Source organism: Dysidea avara, chromosome 1 (assembly GCF_963678975.1).
Source record: "Dysidea avara chromosome 1, odDysAvar1.4, whole genome shotgun sequence".
Classification (NCBI taxonomy): Eukaryota; Metazoa; Porifera; class Demospongiae; order Dictyoceratida; family Dysideidae; genus Dysidea; species Dysidea avara.
Window position 1 is genome coordinate 60,798,031 of NC_089272.1, and position 21,020 is coordinate 60,819,050.

The 21,020-nt window shown below is 36.9% G+C and overlaps 1 protein-coding gene across 1 annotated transcript in view; it reads left to right on the forward strand.

The window, feature by feature from the left end:
* The window catches only part of LOC136239377 (vam6/Vps39-like protein), a 36,365-nt gene extending 15,883 nt beyond the window's left edge, over window positions 1-20,482 (forward strand). The window contains exons 10-24 of the mRNA XM_066030116.1: window positions 1,541-1,655; window positions 1,760-1,880; window positions 3,685-3,833; window positions 4,635-4,671; window positions 8,011-8,063; window positions 8,131-8,272; window positions 8,670-8,759; window positions 13,518-13,597; window positions 13,734-13,832; window positions 13,885-13,999; window positions 14,189-14,317; window positions 15,490-15,592; window positions 15,885-15,930; window positions 17,376-17,525; window positions 19,165-20,482. Of these exons, the coding sequence (XP_065886188.1) occupies window positions 1,541-1,655; window positions 1,760-1,880; window positions 3,685-3,833; window positions 4,635-4,671; window positions 8,011-8,063; window positions 8,131-8,272; window positions 8,670-8,759; window positions 13,518-13,597; window positions 13,734-13,832; window positions 13,885-13,999; window positions 14,189-14,317; window positions 15,490-15,592; window positions 15,885-15,930; window positions 17,376-17,525; window positions 19,165-20,364 (2,629 nt within the window). The 3' untranslated portion in view covers window positions 20,365-20,482. The remainder of the gene's footprint in view (window positions 1-1,540; window positions 1,656-1,759; window positions 1,881-3,684; window positions 3,834-4,634; window positions 4,672-8,010; window positions 8,064-8,130; window positions 8,273-8,669; window positions 8,760-13,517; window positions 13,598-13,733; window positions 13,833-13,884; window positions 14,000-14,188; window positions 14,318-15,489; window positions 15,593-15,884; window positions 15,931-17,375; window positions 17,526-19,164) is intronic.
* The last annotated feature ends 538 nt before the right edge of the window (window positions 20,483-21,020 follow it).

Below are 21,020 nucleotides of genomic sequence, written 5' to 3' on the forward strand. Positions count from 1 at the left end.
TAAATATTCAATAATAAAGATTTCGAAAAAGATTGGGGTTTTGTAGATCTGTACATAATATGCACATGTATATTCAGTGTTTCAGCACGTGACGCAGTTTACATGAGAAATTACAAATTATGTGAATGTTTTAATAATTAAAACTCACAATGAAGACCTCTGCAATCAATCCAGTCACAATGGAAGAAAACTTTGACAACTCATTACAAATATACAGAAGCCATCATGTGGCACTATTGTGAATCGACACCTTGTGCTGTCAGCAAAGATAAATCGGACACAAAGAAGACTTATTGTTTTGGTGAGACCCAATTAACTAATTACGGAAAATTAATTGGCCATTATGATTTGTTTTCAGCTATGTTCAGCCTATTACAGAGTTACAAATGAACTACACTATGAGAAGCACCTCTACAGTCAATCCAGTCACTACAAAAATGCAGACAATTCCTTGTATAATAAAGCCACCATGTCTACCATGAATTGACACCTTGAGCTGTCAGCAAAGAGAAATGGGACACAAAAGAGTACAAATTCCATGTTTTTCAACCTGTCACGTTTCAGCCAAATTACAACCTCCATTTATCTTAAGCCACTTGGACAATATCCTCAGCACTGTGATATGTACTGTAGGTACAGTGACATGGAATGCTAAATGCTTGATTGGATTGTTCAGTCTCAGCTTTTAGTACTGTGTATGTATACTGTTGGAATAAGGAGTCTACAACATCCATCAATTAGCAAAGAGTTCATAACATGATTATTCAGGTGTATATTGCTCCAGCAATTTAAATTTGGTAGCCGAGTGTAAAGCAAACTTTTTGGTCATTATCTAAATTTTATTTTCAAAGGTACAGTACTTGTTGATTTTAGCATAACATCTTTATGCGGTATAGTATTGATGATGTACACAAAACTGCCATAATTAGAAATTTGGAGACATTCTGGAAAGTCCTACAAGCATCTACTACTACTTCTAATAGTTTTGTCTACGAAAATTGACAGGGGTATAACAAATTCTGCTATGTAACAGTTCCTTAACTTCAATGAATTGTTTTGTAAAGCTTGTGAACCAGCTTTTGTTCTTCACTTAATTACATGCTTTTGACAAGCTTTTGTTAACTCTTCTTTGTACTCTTTTGTACCTTCTAAACAAGCCTGTTTGTGTTTCAGCTTTAAATGACCACGGTTATGCATTAGTCAGGACTTGTACAATCATGTAAATCTATTGATCTACCTGAAACACAATGTCTTTCAATCAGCAATCCCATAATTCCCCAGGCTACTAAGATTTTCGCAAGATAACCAGCTCTTCTCTGTAAGGAGAATTAACTCCTGTTCATGTCTGTGGCTACTGCCTAATCACAGTGGTAATCCTGCAAAATAACATGTGATCTGATCAGTTTTTAGCAGCCAACAACAACACAATATGTAACATCACTGCTATTGCCATGCTTACATATGCAGCACCAAAATGGTGACATTTGCGTAGTCTGGATTATGTGCTGAAATAACTGTATACGAAATCTGTTTGCTGCAGGCACATATTTGTGGCTAACAATCACAATGTGTTCAAGCTCACTCCTGTCACATATGATATACAAGTACCACACTTAATACAACAAGGCCACTATGAGCTCGCCTTGCAAACTTGTGTAAGTGGTGTTGTGAACTGCTGTTTGTATTGTAGGTTGTATTTCAGTATGTGTGTAGATGTTTTCCCTTTTCATTATTTATGAACTCCATAATTTCGCTATAGGAACTGAGTCCTGAGAACAACAAGCACAAGATGAAGGAAATTCAACGATTGTATGCCTTTAACTTGTTTACCCAACATAACTTTGAGAAGTCAGTACAAATCTATACTGAGATTGATGCAGGTGGGCTTGGTATATCATAATTACGTACCGTAAGTGAAAATTGATAACTAGTGTAACAAAAATTATTAATTTAAAAATGAAGTAGGGTTCCAGCAATAGAAAGTAGTGAGCAAGAGATGATGGTACGTAGCTATGAGGGAAAATTCCTGGTATTATAGCAATGTGTGGAAAAATCCCTACTTGGCATTGTAGGAATAATGCCAAAGTAGGGATTTTCCACATTACTACAATGCCAAGTAGCTATAGGGATTTTCCCATGTTGCTACAATACTAAGTAGCTAAGGATTTTCCCTCATAGCTACCATCATCTCTTGTTTCACTACTTTTTATTACTGGAACCCTACTCTAGTTTGTTAACTTCTTTGTTAGAGCATAACTTGTGGCTGTGACTGCTGTATTAAAGTATCTTAATGTCTCCACTTAGCTACACAGTAGATCAAGCTAGAGGGTGTGGCACAATGCCTTGTTTTTTCCTTTGGATCTAGATCGTTGTCATGGCACATTCTGATCATTTAATGGAGTGTAGCAATTGTTTTAAAAGTGTAGCTTAGCTGCTACTCAATACTACAGTCTGTTAAGCACCTCAAATAGTTTTGTGGCATATAAATACACTCCTTCAAGAAAAGTGGCAATACAAAAAATTAATGCCTTGGTACGTATGGTTTCCTAGTATAAAGAAAAAAGCAACTATTTCATTAAAGATAAAAGGAATGGCAAAGTGCAGAAGGCAGACATTTGTCGAAACTACAAAAGGCACATACCACCCATGCGTTTGTTGTGATATAAAATGGTGGCTGTGTCAGCGCTACTTCAATTGGCCTTGCAACTGTGGTCAGGCTTGGCAGGCTGGCAGACGAAAATTTGAGTTATGGCAATTTTTTTTAAAAATTCAATATCCGGATACTTGTGTTTCCTTGCTGTAATTAATGCTGAACAGAGTAAGATAAGGTGATTTTTGCCATGTATGTATGGTTTTTAGATGTGGCTTTTTTAGTGGCATGAGTCACTTTTAGGGGAACCCTACAACTGTACTATATATGGTTCAGTAGTAGTACTACAATATGTAAATACTAGGAATCACAAATGTTTGTATTTTCTGCCTAAAATATGGCTATAGTCAGTATGCATTCACCTGAGCCCCTGCCAAATATAGTAGTATCAAACCAATGGTTTTGTGCTAGAACAAGCATGTTTTCATGTTGTAAACATGTATGCGTGCCTGAATCATCCATACTAAATGTATGGAATATTTTAAACTTACTTGTTCTTGAGTGCTTTTTGATAAACAGTTTTGGTGTTTAAAGGGCTTCACAGCGCTACTGAATGTTTGAGCAGCTGGCCAATGTAACATGAATTATTAACAAGAAACAAGGGCTCAGGTGAATGCAAACTGACTATAGAAACCAGCTTCATATTAGCTTTGTACCTAGACAGCTAGTATTGGTTGGGTACAGTCATGTCTTCTTTTGCTTTAGTTCTCATTTATCTTCAAATAAAATGACAGCTGTTTACAAAATAAGGTTGTAATTATCCCAAACTATATAGTAATCATAACATATAGGTCTATGCTTGTCTGCAGTGTAAAAGTGTCTGCATGAGGCTTGGCTTTGTGTACTGCATGGCTACCACTAAGCCTCCAAAAGTAACTACAGTACATGAAAACTTTGGTATCTGAAAATTACCTTTAGTAACTAAGTAGTACCTAAATATCTTCCAACCCTTCAACCTTATGTGTGTATGTAGTGTAGTGTGTGTTGAACTACCACACGCAAAAATTTTGTTGTTATGTACGTATATTGCACAGATCCAGTGGAAGTGATTGGTCTCTACAAGGACCTGATTCCCAGTGAATTTGACAGTTTGCTGAGTGGTCTATACCTAAGAGAACCTCCACTACTGGAAGGGGAGGCATTAATTAGAGCTACAAAGTGTCTCATTGATTACCTCAATCAGGTGATATGCAGTGTTGTTTGTTGTAATGTACTAATTGAAAAGTCAACATGTTAATTTGGCTAATGTGGGTTCAATACAGAGGTCCGTGACACCTTTACTTGGTTAAACACTGCAACTATGCTAGCTATTAGCCTAGTCTTAATAATTGATACGGTGTTCAAGGCCAATGCTATAGCTCTATAGCACAGTGTAAATTCAGTATAGTGTACATATCAAATAAAGATTATTGTTATAAGAAACTATATACTTACTCTTTTTAGGAGTCTCTTACACTGAAAGTGACATACAGTGTACTATTAAGTCAACAACTGAAACATTTCATCGAAAACATGATAAAAATTCCACATTTTAGCAACTCTAAAATATTTCACTGTGATGTACAGTAAAGTGTGAGAGCAGATGAAACGTATTCAGTAAGTTGCAATGGTTAGCATTGTTAATAATGTTTACTTCTCCTTCCTACCATAAAACAAGTAGCTAGCTCCCTAGAACAACACTATGCACTGTAGTTGTGGTATTCAAGAGCAGCAATAGTGCCATTGCATATAAGGACATGGTGTGACCACTATTCAAATATGATGATTTGTTGAGATGCTGTATATAACTATAAATAAATACAGTATATTTAGTAGTTCTGTCAAAATAGGTGCTGTATACGAGTTTAAATAGTCATCAACTTCTAGGCATGATACAAAGAAGCTTTACCCACATCAAAAATTGTACTATATTCTACAAACAATTTATGTCTTATTGTGTGTTTGTATGCATGTAGCACATGATATGTATGACTCATTGTTATAGCTTAGATTGTCCAAAGATGAACATTCTATTTCATCTGGTAAGAATTGTATATTTTAGCTATGGTGACAGTGTATACGTAGCTCTAATAAGAAAAAGGTCTTATTTGTGCATGGTATGCCTCGCATATATTACTAGCTATTTAAAAAATTAAATCTTTAAAAGGAAGTAGGGATTGATTATATATACATGCTACAAAAAGTAAGGAAACAAGCTCAAAAATGATACAGCTGAAATGAGAAATGATCCATGCAATAAACAGTAAGAATACAAGATTAGATTACTACTTACTAAAATGAGACACATTTTAATGCCTACTTTTGGCTAATGTGATGGTCTCATTTTAAGATGCTAGCCAAAAGTAGGCATTAAAGTGTGTCTCATTTTAGCAGGTGTATCCTTACTGTTTATTGCATGGATCGTTTCTCATTTCAGCTGTATCAATTTTGAGCTTGTTTCCTTACTTTTTGTAGCATGTATATTATACCAATCTCTACTTCCTTTTAAATTTTTAATTTTTTAATAGCTAGTTTGTTTACGTTTTGTGTCTAGCTAGCTAGCTATATTATACTCTTTGTTTTCCACATAGTATAAATATTACTTGAAGCAGCTATCTTTTACTTCTGTACTAATAGGTGCCTCTAAAAATAATTATCATTTTGTCTTTTAAAACTATTACAGCAACTATTAAATTGAAGGCTTCAGCTGCATTTCTAATGGCCTAAATGTTGATGATTCAACAGTAAACATCGCTGGAGAGTCCACCATTAAGAGTGGAACCCTTGCTTTTGGAAGTCTGGATCCCGAGTTAGATCCGGTGCCCTTCCAAGGCATTATTAGCTAGCTACCTCGCAAAAGAAGCTAAACTGGCATGGTAAGACTATAAAATGACTACCCAGTGTTAATAAATGCTAGAGACAACTCTTTGGCTACTAAACCCGTTCACCCTCGTCTTACGCACACATACAATCATGTGTTTGGGTTGTGGCGCTCACTAATTATCCTTCGAGACGAACAAAGAAGTGAATAAGCAAACAGCATAATGCAGTAAACAGAATGTAATCGGAACAACAGATTCATGAATCTGCCGTCATTACCTTGGCTGTCTGAAATTTCTGGAGCCGTACACCTAGCACAGCTGCAGAGCTTTCCCCAGTAAAACAAAGTAGAGTGGTAAAACTGTCGACTTGTTGTTCAACATCAAAGTCAATTTGTTAATTATGTACATTCCTTTTACCACATCAGAAGAATTTTGAGTGCAGTACAGTGGTGCTGCACTGCTCTACCGCTCTTTAGGGAAGCCCGTGAACTGAGTCTTACAGCAGGCAGTCAGGCAGACAAAACTTTTAAAACTCACTGTACATAGAAACATTCAACTTGTCGCTTCGTTTAACCATGGTACAGCATCATTACAGCAGTACTATTGCATTCTAGGTGGTTTTTTTGGGTTAAACTTATTGCAAGGCTGTTTTTTAAGTGTGAAAATTTATAAAGCCATATGATTTCTTACCAATCCCTACTTATTAAGTACTATTGCACTTAATGATAAATATATGCATGGACCTTTTTTGAAAATAGAATGGATTGCATGTACTTGTTTCTAAACGTGAATTGACAGTGCAGGCCCGTAGGCCAGGGGAACCACCCTCTTGAAAAAGGTCCACAACTTCATTTTAAGAAGTCCACAATTTAAAAAGCCCAAAATTATTTTTAGTAGAAAGACCAAGGTATAGTTTTGTGTTATTTATGTGACTGTTATGTCACCAAATTCAACTTTTTAAGTGTATACATACGTATAGTTTCAAAAATTGTGCTGGTGGCATTCTCAGACCCCCTAGTTTTAGCATACGAACAGATTCAATGACCTCATTTACCAAACTACCGATGGACTTGCTATAACCAACTCATCACAGCTTGCACAGAACCAGTGAGTATTTAATTATGACCCTACTGTACATGTCAGTTTTGCAAAAAAACACATCTTCAGACAACTTAGCTACAGCTGTATTACATGTGCATCCAATGTAAAACAATGACATGCAATGTTTACACTGTACTACTCAGATGCTTCACTACAGTTATCACAATTATATACATTGCCTGATCAGATAACTTGACCCGTGCACCATGGTAATGGATGGAGGAAGTGCCAAAAGTGTCACAACATAATGTATGTACACCTAATTCTAGTCAAGTACAGCAGAAAATAGGTGCTTTAAACTACGTATTACAATGAAAGTTTCATGCATCCCACAAGTCGAAGGTAACACTGGAAAACATGACATGCACAGGTAAGCTCACAAGTTTGTTTGAGGTTTAGTCCTAAAATACCACTGCCTAGTAGGGCTACTCTCCATGGTGGTCTGAGTTATTCAGACACAGTATTCATGGCTCCAAAGACCATCACACATTGGATTACAATACACTAGCACTTCTTGCACAACACCTTACATCATCTACTTCCATTGAAGACTGCAAGTAAGTAAATATATAAGTAAGTAAATAAATAACACAAAACTGCAAGATTACTTGCCTTGTGCTAAAGTGCTTGGCAACTAGTGAGGCTATGAAGTACAGTATGTATGAAAGCTTAAGCTAATACCAGACCACAGGACAAGGTCCAGAACCCTTTAGCCAATCTATACTGGAATATGTCTGGAATAATCTTTATGCAGTATGTACTGTACATATGTAGATTTCCTGTCTGTCAAATTGTGTGCCTCCTTTTTATGCTTGCACTAAAGGAATTTATTGATTTGAATGTTTAAATTTGTTTAATCCCTATTCGACTCTTATCAAAGTTCATGACACATATCAAAGTAAAGTGATTTATGGGCTGCAGACTCCCTGTTTCCCACAAACTACATATGCAACACAACATTGAGACAAGTGCTCACTGGTCCTCTGAAGGTGCTTGCAGCCACCTCTTTTCATTGCAAAATGCTTGTAAGAAAGATTGAGATATTTTAATAGATCAGTCAGCCACTAATAGAAGGTTATCTTGTTGTCCCCTCCACTCTTTGACCTGCTTCACTGCCCCTGGTTTGAGCTATTTCATGTACATGTGTACGTACATACACATGCAACAGGGGTAGGAGGTACATAGAAGGCAGCAGATAGATGCTATAATGGCGCAGTCAATCACTCTAATATAACAGTCATATTTTTACCACTGTTTGTTGTAATAAATGCTTAATATTACTGTACACAATATGAGCTACAGAGTTGCAATCTTAACCTTTTCTTCATCCCCTTCAAATGATATTATTGCTATACACATTATAGCATACACTCTGCAACTTATTTCTTAACCTGTCCACTTATCCCTGTGTATGTGTGTATTCACGCTGTGTTTATATGAAGAATGATATTTTGTTAGAGGATATCAGAGCACAATTGATCGATATCACACTTCTGAAATGTTATGTCAGAGTGAGTACCAGTGTGTGACTGTTGCCAGCTGTATGAGTAATAAATGGTAAATCTTCTCCACTAACAGATTAGTTCTCCACTTATCAGTTCTTTCATACGATTACGTGGCAAAGTAGTGCACTTAGCAGAGAGTGAATGTGTCTTAATCACACACAAGAGATATATTGAATTAGTGGAGTTGTACAATGTGAAGGGACATCATGATAAAGGTGTGTGTATGGGCCATGTGGGCGTGTGTGTGTGCGTGTGTGTAACGTGTGTGTGTGTGTGTGTGTGTGTGCGTGTGTGTGTGTGTGTGTGTGTGTAACGTGTGTAACGTGAGTGTGCGTGTGTAACGTGTGTGCGTATGTAACGTGTGTGTGTGTGTGTGTAACGTGTGTGTGTGTGTGTGTGTGTGTGTGTGTGTGTGTGTGTGTGTGTGTGTGTGTGTGTGTGTGTGTGTGTGTGTGTGTGTGTGTGTGTGTGTGTGTGTGTGTGTGTGTAACATGTGCATGCATCCATGCTTTCTGGTGACACTTGTGTTCCATATATTAAGTGTGTCTATGTACATACCATAGAAATGGCAATATTTATACAAAAAGTGGATTTACTTGCATAATTTTGTAGCTCTCAAGTTGCTGTTAGATTATTTAAGTCAAGACATGTACAGTCCTTCAGCAGGCACCAAACACATTATCAAGTACTTGCAAGAATTAGGTAGGTATTATGTGCTGTGCAATGTTTACATGTGGTATCTCATTGTGTGTATTGCTGTGTGCATTATTGCTGCATGTGCCCTGTGGTGTTGCATTGTGTTCATATGCAAAGTGAACTTTAGGCCATGCAATTTGATTATTAATTGTTTCTCATTCCTGTCTTTGTCACTTTTGGCCTCAGTACCTCACATTTTTATTATATTATGTATTGCTATTAATTACATACTTAAGGGAACATTTTCAGCATAGGAAATGTCTCTTGTTGCTCAAAAATGGCAGTCAAATGTAAGCATTAGCTTCTGGAGGGCTTTAGCTAACCTTTATAGCAGCACCATTGTAGTGATTTGGTGATTTGGAGTTCAATAATGAGGAATCAAAATGACTTTCTGCTCCAAAATTTTATAGATGAGAAACAAGTCATCATGTTTGCTTGGTCGTAATATCTAGATACACAATAGTGTGTCGTGCAGCCCAAGAAGCCGGCACGCCACACCGTGAGTATATTGACAGGAAGAAAGAAAGTGTCATTTTCACACCTTTGTATCTCGGTGATCCCTTATCCGATTGGAACCAAATTTGCTACAGAGTTGCCCGCCAGCCTGGGGAGTCTACATTCCAAATTTGAAGGAAATCGCTCCAGCCATTTTCCGAGATACGAGCTGCCAAAGTTTCGATTTTTTTCTTCTTCGTGTTTTCGCACACTTGCAAAAAATTGCTATAACACACAAATGCGTACTCCGATCGCCTTGACATTTGGTACACAGAAAGGGAGTCCAACAGCGAATCCTAGCATCAAATTTGGTGCAAATCCAATGAATGGTTCAGGAGGTATGACCGATTATTCGCGTAAAACAAGATCGATTTGTTGTCACGCCTACAGGGTAAACTGCTTCATGGAATGAGTTGAAAATTGCTATGTAGATGGAGTAACCATCGTAGGAGTGCCTTTTGGTGGTTTGAAACGAATTGAGATAAAGACCATGGAGATATGACACAAAACTCAACCTGTGTCACAATTACGTGTTCGATTTTTATTAATAAAAAAGTATTAGTTTTCACGCCTACTAGGCAAGCTGCTTAGAGCAATGAGCTGAAAATTGGTGTATAGCTGGAATAATCTTCATAGAAAGTCCTTGCAGTAGTACAGAAGAATCGGATTACAAACCACTGAGGTATGATTCGAAAGCCAACTCCGTGTAGCAAATGCGAGATCGAGATACTCTAATAGAACAGTCACCCTAATAGAGCATTCAGCTAATTTATTTACTCCATTCTAGAATTCTATTACATTGCAAGTTATTCTGTAGGGAGTTCAGCTGCAAACAGTTAATCTTATAGACAGTTCAGCAAGAAGCAAGTCACCCTATAGAGAGTTCAGCTAAAAATATATTGCTGTAGTGATTCAGAACATTACAAGTCACACTGAAGAGAGTTCAGCTACAAACAAGTCACTGTGTACAGAGTTCAACTACAAAGAAACTACCCTGTAGAGAGTTTATCTATACAAACAAGTGGCCCTATAGTGATCAGCTGCAAACAAGTAATCCTGTAGAGAGTTCAGCTACAGACAAGTCACTCTATAGTTTATACAATGTTCAGCTACAAGTAAGTCACTATGAAGAGACTTCAGCTACAAACAAGTCACTCTGTAGAGAAGTTTGCTACAAACAAGTCACCGTGTAGAGAGTTCAGCAACCACAAAACCACCCTGTAAAGAGTTCAACTATACAAACAAGTTACTCTGAACAAATCACCCTGTAGAGAGATCAGCTAGAAGCAAGTCACCTTGTAGAGAGTTCAGCTACAAAGAGACCATCCTGTAGAGAGTTCAGCTACAAAGAGACCATCCTGTAGAGAGTTCAGCTACAAAGAGACCATCCTGTAGAGAGTTCAGCTACAAACAAATCACCCTGCATAGAGTACAGCTACAAATAAATTACTGTGTAGAGAGTTCAGCTACAAACAAATCACCCTGTAGAGAGTTCAGCTAGATAAAAGTCACCCTACAGAGAGATCGGGTCACCCTAAAGAGAGATCAGCTAGAAGAAGTCATGCACCTTGTAGAGAGTTCAGCTACAAATAACCCACTCTGTAGAGAGTTCAGTTAGAAACAAGTTACCCTATAGAGAGATCAGCTAGAAACAAGTCACCCTGTAGAGATTTTAGCTACAAACAGATCATCCTGTAGATAGTTCAGTTAGATACAAGTCACCCTCAGTGTAGAGAGATCAGCTAGAGGAAGTCACCTTGTAGAGAGATCAGCTAGAAACAAGTCACCTTGTAGAGAGTTCAGTGACAAAGAAACCATCCTGTAGAGAGATCAGCTAGAAACAAATCACCCTGTAGAGAGATCAGCTAGAAACAACTCACCTTTTTGAGAGTTCAGTGACAAAGAAACCATCCTGTATAGATATCAGCTAGAAACAAATCACCGTGTAGAGAGTTCAGCTACAAACAAATCACCCTGTAGAGAGATCAGCTACAAACAAATCACCCTGCAGAGAGTTCAGCTACAAACAAATCACCTTGTAGTGAGTTCAGCAAGACTTGACACTTTTTAAAGTGCTTTAGCAATAATTTTTATTTGAGATGCTGACAATTCACATTTTTGCAAACTGAGATAATTCATACATTTATAACTATTGCAAAGAATTTCTGCTACTGCCTCTGCCAATTGTGTAGTAACCTTTGTTGAATTTAAGCATAAATGTTGCAAGAAAATAGTATTTTGAACTGAAGCAAGTAAAGATAACAGTCTAGTTTCTTCTAAACTACAATTTGATATGTCAAGGTATTCCAATGTTGTATAGTATTTGGATATGCCAGTGAGTTTTAATACAATAGACACTATATCTGCTGATGAAATAGTTTCAGTTATCAGCAATAACATGTTGGAACATTTATATTTAAATGATTGCAGTTTACGAGATCATGCAGTTGTAGCAATAGCTGATGCATTGGTAAAAATCAATTCTTTAGTGTACCTTAACCTCGGCAACAACTGCATCACACAACAGGCAGCCACAAAGATTGGAGATGTTATTTATAGTAATCATACAATAAGGGAGTTGTACCTTCACAACTGCTTAAGACCAGATACAAGTTCAATTATACTTTCAGCTGCTAGACAAAAATCTGCATTGAAATGCCTGAATTGGAGCTCAAACATCATCACACCTTCTACAGAAGGTATCATAGCATCAATTGTTGATCACTCACAGTTAGAATACATTGATTTATCATATTGCTACTTGTCATAGTCTGGATTTCTTCAAATTTTGAATGGGTTTATCAAGATAAACATACTACAGTATGTCAATATTGAATCAAATACTGTCATCTAAAGATCAGTGGGAATACAATTGTAAATGTAGACACTTTAGTGCAAGTAATTAGAGCAAATGTACAACTGAGGCATCTCAACATATCTCATTGATGCTGCTAGCCTTGTTGCAGTTTTCAAAGCCTTACAAAATAAAATGTGTTTGTCTTATTTTGATGTTAGTTACAGTTTTATAGTCAAAATGGCTGCCATTGAACTGGATAAAGTATTTCATAGCAACAAAATCATAACACATTTATTATTGAGTCATTGTGTGTTTGAACTACAGTCATTTAGTAAAATTGTGCCACCCCTAAAACTATTTGGTTGTTTAAGGCATTTACAGTAGATCTAAGCAGCACTGCGAATGGTCGATGCTTGGCAGATGATATATCAGATGTTATTGAGAGCAATATAATGCTACAACAATTGAATCTATCAAATTGTACGTTATCTGGACTTCGCCTTATGAAGATTACTTCAAGTGTAATGAAGCTATCAATGTTAAAGCACTTGGATATTTCTTGCAATGAAATAGCTGATGAAGCTGCTGTTGCAATTGCATCTGCTATCAAAAACAATCCATCTCTCCAACATTTGCTTTTGAACAATTGTAATATACAAGAATTAGGAATCAAGAAAATTTGCCAATGCATTGAGATGTATATCATCTTTGCTGTCTCTTGATATTAGCAACAATCAAATCTGAGCTAAAAATTGCTGATGCAGTAAATCCTGCTCTACAATTGCACATGTAGCCATTAAATTCATCAATACAAGTTCCATTATTATCACAAGGATCAAGATCACAATCATCAATATCTGTAGTACAGTTAACACCGGTAAATCCTGCTACACAATCACACATGTAGCCACCAGTGATATTTACACAGTTTCCACCATTAAGACATGGATTAGGCATGAAGTATTAAAAATCTGTTTTGTCTTTTTATTCTTCCTGTGGTAAAGAAAAAGCATAGGTTAAAAAAGCCCCAAAACCGGCCTATGGCCAGCTTTGGGGTATATAAATACAAAAAGAAGTGATATCTAATCAAAAACAGCCAAGCTGTAAAAAAAGGTGCGGCCCCTAAAAGGCCATGGTGAAAAAAGATGTGAAATCCAAGGTGGCGGCCAAGAAATGGCTGTGATGGTAGGTTAAATTTAATAACAACAATTCAGGTGAATTTGGTGCCGAAACACAAATTCACATGAATTGTCATTATTAAAAGTTTTACCATTAACCTACCATCACAGCCATTTCTTGGCCGCCACCTTGGATTTCACATCTTTTTTCACCATGGCCTTTTAGAGGCCGCACCTTTTTTTACAGTTTGGCTGTTTTTGATTAGATAGTAGTAGACACTACATATTTCACACAGAAATGTGATGTATAGTTTGTGTCACTTTTCATAGAGCATGTGTTTACAATGTTGATAGGTCCATCAGAATTACAACTGATATTTGAATATTCCACCTGGGTATTCAATAAAGTTGAGAAACCAATGGATGCCCTCAGGGTAAGTTGTTGTATTCCTTTTGTTATTGTAAGTTGGGTTACTACTGTATCTAACTGGAACATGTGCAATGATAGATATGTATTTAGTCAGAAAAACTGAATGGTAATGACAGTGATATCTTTGATTTTTGATTTAGATATTTACTGAAGACATAGACAAAATAAAGTCACTTCCTCGACAGGAAGTTGTTAAACACTTGATGAAGAATGAACCTAGACTTCTAGTTCCATATTTGGTATACTTATTATCCTGCACACCATAACATCATTAGCCCCACTCCCTCCCAGGAACACATTGTACACCATTGGTTGGATCCCACTCCGATATTTCATAATTTCTTGATAAAGAATTACAAGGACAAAGTCGAAAAACTACTCAAGCAATATCGCCAAACCATGGCTGGTTGGTAGCTGTCTGTCTGTTCACTGTAATTGTATGTTTTATCAGCAATGTATATAATAGATCTTGATTTTTAGTTCTCTCTAGTGTTAACCAATTGGCTACTCACGAATACTAGCTAATTATAGCCATACCTATGTGACACCTGTAATGTTCATGTACACAATCACTAGTGATATGTTCCTGTATTAGGGAAGGTACAGGTTAGGGCAGGACAAGAGCCAGGAGAGTTGGGAAAAATTAGAAGTAAACTACTAAAGTTTCTGGAAGAGTCACAACATTACATACCAACCAAATTAATCAGTTCCTTTCCAAGTGATGGTAAGGTATACTGCACGCTGTGTTGTACCATGGATGTGTTGGGAATGTTGCTGCTACTGTTATAGAGTATATAGTGCTGAGTGATATACAGGTTAAACCATAGTATCAGTTTATGATATTTTCTTGACCACCACAATGCCATGGATTTTAAAACGTGGAGTACATATACACATGAAGAAGTACACACATGAAGGCAATATGGACTGCTTGAAATATACTGTAGTCAGCTTACTAACACAATTATGTCTTTTGGGAAGATGTTTAGAATCTACTTTTACATCTTTATTTGTGACTGAATTTTGGAAAATCACCCATATGGGCACAAATGAAAAAATTAGAATTTTCATGTTTAGTGAGTTGCTAATAAGAGCAGGGCACAGTTTTAAAAATATTTCAAAAATTTTCTCATGTAAATAATAGTTATACGGGCACAACATGGAGTCTATGAAATTTATAAACCCGAAGGCCTGTAGTGCACAAGCAAAGCAAGGGCGCTACTAAGGGCCTGAGGGTTTATAAATTTCATAGACTCCACATTGTGCCCGTATAACTGCTTTAGCCTCTATTTCACATTACACTCAGATTACTTACCTCATCCACGGCTGTTTCTGCTGTAGGCTCGGCAAAAGCAGCTGGTTTTCTTGCGATAATACTAATACCAAAGCCAGTATGCGTCCTCACGTGACAAAATAATCGTGCTCGTTAAATCACTGCACGTGAACAATGCATAGCGATTGGACAAACCTAGATTTTGAGCATATGTTATATTGTGCCTGAAGGCATGGAGTATATTAGAAAACAAGGTGGAGTATGAGATTTATTACTCACCCAAAAGAGCCTAAATAGAGTCTAATTTAAGGTATTGAGAATGGCTTACAACCATTAAAAAGTAGATTTTCACTTATAAAGTTTGTAATTTGATCATTATTAAATATTTTAGGTGTCAAATGCACCCATATGGGTGATTTTCCAAAATTCGGTCACATTTAGCAACAGAGGTTCAAACTGGCTTCAAACTAAGGCATACTGATAATGTACATAATTATAATACTGTACCAGTTCTAACCAGACTTCTATTTGTGGTAGGGAGCATGAAGTTAGTTGGGTACAATAATCTGCTATTATATATACAACTAGTTTGCTGTATGGTAAGTGATTTGCATTATACTCAGATTTATTTGAAGAACGTGCTTTGTTGCTGTGCCGTCTTGGAAGGCATGAGGTTGCCCTGGCAATATATGCTCATGTAATAAAAGAACCAGAAATAGCTGAAGAGTTAGTGCTAAGATTATAATGAAGCCTTGCTCTACTTGGTCACTGTGCAGTACTAGAGATTTGATATTTTGCTAGGAACCTTTAATTTATGGTTATCAATGGCTTTCCCATCAGTAAATTTGTCTGATTAAAAATTGATTTTGGTTTGGACCATTCAAGCTGGCTAGTGTGAAAATGTTGTTAAAAGGTGGTCTATGTATTTAACAATGTACCTACTAGACCCAATGGTGGCCATGTTAGAACAGGTTTCAGTGTACCAAAACCTACCTAATGTACTGCAGTACACTTACAGGTACTGTAGGAAGAACTATGACCTGGACAAGATAGACAGCAGAGAGGTAAGCATAACTAGCAGGGAACATAGTAAAATCATTTGTTTCTAAATACAAGAGTATGATGTAGTGTGCATGCTTGCATGCATGTTGTGTGTGTGTGTGTGTGTGTGTGCGTGTGTGTGTGTGCGTGTGTGTGTGTATGTGCGTGTGTGTGTATGTGCGTGTGTGTGTGTATGTGCGTGTGTGTATGTGCGTGTGTGTGTATGTGCGTGTGTGTGTGTGTGTGCGCGTGTGTGTGTTGTGTGTGTGTATGTGCGTGTGTGTGTGTGTGTGTGTAATGTGTGTGCGTGTGCATTCGTGTGTGTCTGTGTGCATGTGTCTGTGTCTGTGTTCATTTGGTGTGGTGCATGCATGAATTGAACAGTGCAGTAGTATTGTTTAAATAGAGATCAACCCTAACTTGATGTGTGCCACTTAAAATGCTGCCTTTTAATAAAAATCATCGTAGAAGCATATTATGTGACTAACGTCACCTTTGCAGAATAATGTTAGTCCATCTAACTATTAAATACAAGGCAGCCAGATATAGAATTTTTTTTAAATTGCCAAAACCTGAATTTTCGCCTGCCTGCCCTGCCCTGCCCTGCCTGACCACTGTTGCAAGGATAGAGAACAAATGAAGTAGCGTACGGCCACCACCATTTTATGAGACTCACCAGTGGGATGTGCCTTTTGTGGTTCTGACAAGTGTGAGCCATCTGCACTTTGCCTTTCCTTTTGACTTCGATCAGGCTGACCATTGTCTTCTCCATGTAATGAAGCCACATCAAGGCATTAATTTTTCATATCAACACTTCCCATGAACAGCATAATAGCGATGTCATAACATTATTTAAAGCACTTACACTACTATAAGAAGTACTGAACACCCTGTAGATACCTGTAACTTCACGATAGGTTTGAGACCATGCCCATTAATGATCTTCGTTGATTAATAACAACCAATTGCAGAGACCACACCTCTTAACAATCTATTTACTTGAACACGATGACCGCATTCCTTTATTGGTTTAGAGAGGCTGCTTGTGATACTCTAATACAGCAGTGACCCTAATAGAACAGTCACACACACATGTATCGTGTATAGTTGTACGCTGTAACAAAAAAAACTAAACAAACTAAAAATTATTAATTCAAAATATGAAGTAGAGATCCAAGTGATAAAAGTACTGAAACAAGATATGGATGATGGTATAACAGCATAGCTCGGTGGGAAAATCCCTACTTTGGCATTGAACAAAATAGTAATTGTTATAACACACTAATGTAGGGATTTTCTCACAGAGTTATGCTGTATTACTATCATTCATCTCTTGTTTGTCTACTTTTTATCACTTGGATCCCTTTTAAATTAATATTTTTAAATATACTAGTATAATGTGTGCTTGTATGTATAAATGTGACTACGTTTGTGTATACATGTGTATCACTATACTTGTCCATTTCAGGTGTACCTGTCGCTTCTCAAGATGTATCTATCACCTCCTAATATGGACGATTATGGAATATCACTGCCTGGAGGTGTCAAGCCAGAACCAAACTTCAACGCTGCTCTTAGGGTGTTGACTATTCAGCCCGATCTTATTTATACTGTCAAGGTAACTGCTATAATCTGTCTGTTCATCTGTCTGTTTGACATTATGTCATGTACTGTAGTACATGTTTTAGTACATGTACTGTAGGCTATTCAACTGATGATCCACTAATTTAAGAACTTTTTATTGTAATGATCCATATACAATTTCACTTGAACTTGTCCACATTAACTTTTGTAGGATAATTCATCATCAGTGAATGTCTAATAACACCACATCAATGGAAAGAAGTACGACATAACCCACCCCCTATAGTAATCACTAATCAGCATTGTAGCTGTTTTACATATGTAGTTTTCGACTATGTTCTGCCTACTGTACTCCTACACATTTTGACTGATAATTCAAGTTAGCAATTTGCTTACTTCTAGAGTTGGAGGTGTGGTTAGAAAATTGCAGGCAATTTTATTCTTATGTACACATCTTCTATTGGAATATCGTACATGACTGTTATGCTTTATTAGAAGCATCTTGCAGCAGGGACGTAATAATCATTCTTTTTTTCTTTTTTTTTTCATTTATTTATATTTTTTGTAGTGAAGTCATTATCATAAGTGCAGCTAGACAATTAAGGAGTGTAGTTGTCATTCACTGTTTTCTATAGCATACTATGCATGAAACTATTTGCTTCCTCCTATTGAGCTTAAAATATTTTGTGGAGACTAATGTGCTTCTCTAAAAGTGTTGATGTGAAAAATTCACAACTTAGTAAGGTGTCCTTGTGGTGAACTATGACAAACTTTTAGTTAGCTTTTTTTACTAGTCTCGTGTCCAGACTCCACCCACTGCATTGAGTAGGGTCTGGTGACTTACACTACATGTTTGGGCCCACCACCATATCATTGCTTATGCATTTGTATCCATGGTTCCAGTCAGCCATCTTCATTGTTCTAGCCTATCAAATTGCATTAAAGCTGAATTAAAGCGTCTGATTGGTCAGAAAGGAAAAATGGCGTAGGGCCCAAAACCCTTGCATCTGTCACCAGACCATACTCAACACAGTGGGTGGGGTCTGGACACGAGACTAGCTTTTTTAACAAATTAAATTTTTGCTTGAAATTATTAGTTGATAACTTCAAATCAGAATCTGGAAAATAGTTTAGTATTCGGATACGTATATTCTATCATTGTGTTTCAAGTCTACTTTGTATCATACATGGGTAATTTTATCATTGATACCAGTTAGGCCATACCTATTTGATCTTATGTTGCGCGGGCAAAATTATTTTAAATTTGGGTAGGTAGGTCGGTTTGAAAATGAAAATGATAAAAATTTTGAACACAAGCATACAAAATGCAAATAATGAATGTAGCTATAATAGTACATACACAGTTAAAAATCTAGGTTTCATACTCTTCTAGTAGTATCAGATATCTCCAAAAGAGCTTTCCCATCGTATTCTACAATTTTAGAGCATTGGATGATCTTCAATGGTCCCTTTTGGACTATATCACGATGGTGCTGATGATGTGTTGTCTTTAATTAAGTACACGTGATCCGCACACGTGATTTTTTAAATTATTTCATTTGAAGAAAAATGCAGTCAGTCACGCCCGCGCAACATAAGATCAAATAGGTATAGCCTTACCATGTACTGTATATAGCTTTCTTTGCATGGTTGTTTCTTTTGTTCTTGTATAGATCTCAGTAGGAGAGGATAATGAATATTTTTACAAACAGTTGCAACAAAAAGATCATCAAATTCTTCAGAAAGACCAGCAAATACATCAAAAGGAGCAAGAACTACATGAAAAAGATTGTGAGATTCATCGAAATGTACAAGAAATACATAAGAAACATCAAGAACTGAATCAAAGAGATCAGGAAATTTGCCAAAAAACCCATGATGTGCAGCAGAAAGATCAAAAGATACAACAGAAAGATCAACAAATACAACAGAAAGATCAACAGATACAGCAGAAAGATCAACAGATACAAAAGAAAGATCAAGAATTATTCCAGCTGAATCAACAAATGCACCAGCAATTATTTGAGAAAGATCAACAAATACACCAATTACAGCAAAGTAATCACAGTTTGCCACAATCACTTAATCAGCAGTCTGAATCAACAGACTGGGTCATACAAAGATGTGAAACAACAATCCTTGAAAAATTTTTGGGAAAAGGGGGGTGGGGTGTGGTAAAAGAAGCTACATTCCGTGGCTGCAAAGTGGCTGCCAAGTGTCTTCATAATGAGATCATATCAGCCTACAATTTGGGTCTGTTTAGTCGGGAAATGAAGATGGCAGCCAGGTGTCGTCATCCTAACATATTACAATTTATTGGTGCCACTAATCAAGGACTTCCCATTATTGTCACCGAGTTGATGCACACCAGTCTTAGAAAGATCTTAGAACAAGGTCAGCTCTACAGCAATCAAATCATTCCTATTTCACTGGGTGTGGCTTATGGATTGAACTACCTACATAAGACCACTCCTGATCCAATCCTCCATCGTGATGTCAGCAGTGCTAATGTGCTCCTCAATCCTTTACCTAACAACCAGTGGCACCCCAAGCTGTCTGATTTTGGCTCTACCAATTTCGTGCGAGCTAGTAGTACCATCAATGCTGGTAACCCAACCTATGCATCACCTGAAGCCAACCAAGGTAAACATTCTACTGCAATGGATGTGTTCAGCTATGGAGTTCTTATGTTTGAAATGTGCTCAAGAGAGTTACCTGCCGCACCACCAGAACAGTTTCGTCTTCATCAGGTGAGATGGGGAGCTACTGAGAATATGCTGAGAAATTCAATCTGGAGTTGCCTTGTCATAGAAGCTCGACAGAGACCAGATATGGATTACTTGATTAATCAGTTACTCCATATTAGTCAATGATTTAGTGTGCATACACACACTGAAGTTGTTATTCATACATTCATGCACACATAGCTATACAGTAGACTGAGCTAGTTTGTATGGGTATGTATGCTTTGACTATATATATGTGACCGGATTTGCGAAAAGGTACCTTTTCCACACATTTTACGTGCAGGCAAATAAATGATGTACTTGACTCCAGTTTCAAAATGCAGCCAGATACTTTGTCTGCACTCATGGAAAATTTCAAGCAATTATATGCAATGATAAAAATGTTATGAAGTTTCAAAGTTCTAAAAATGGGTCAAATTTAGTGGGTGAAAAAGGTACCTTTTTGCAAATCCGGTCACATATGTAGCATGCTACTTTGGACTTTGATACATTGTTAATTAACTAGGTACCATATTTGTACTATTTCTGTAGGTACAAATATAGCTAGCATGTATGAAGATTTCTATAGTAAAAAACTGTTGGAATAAAGTAACAATTGTACAATTATTTTTAGTAACATTCTTTTTTATGAATTAACAATTCATGTAGTTGAAATTGTATACGTACTTATTATACAATGCATAAATCTATGTGACTGGACCTGCGAAAATAGGGCATGTGGGCTCATAATTTTTGCCTACTTTTTCAAACTGTTACCAGTCATAACTTTATGTATGATTATA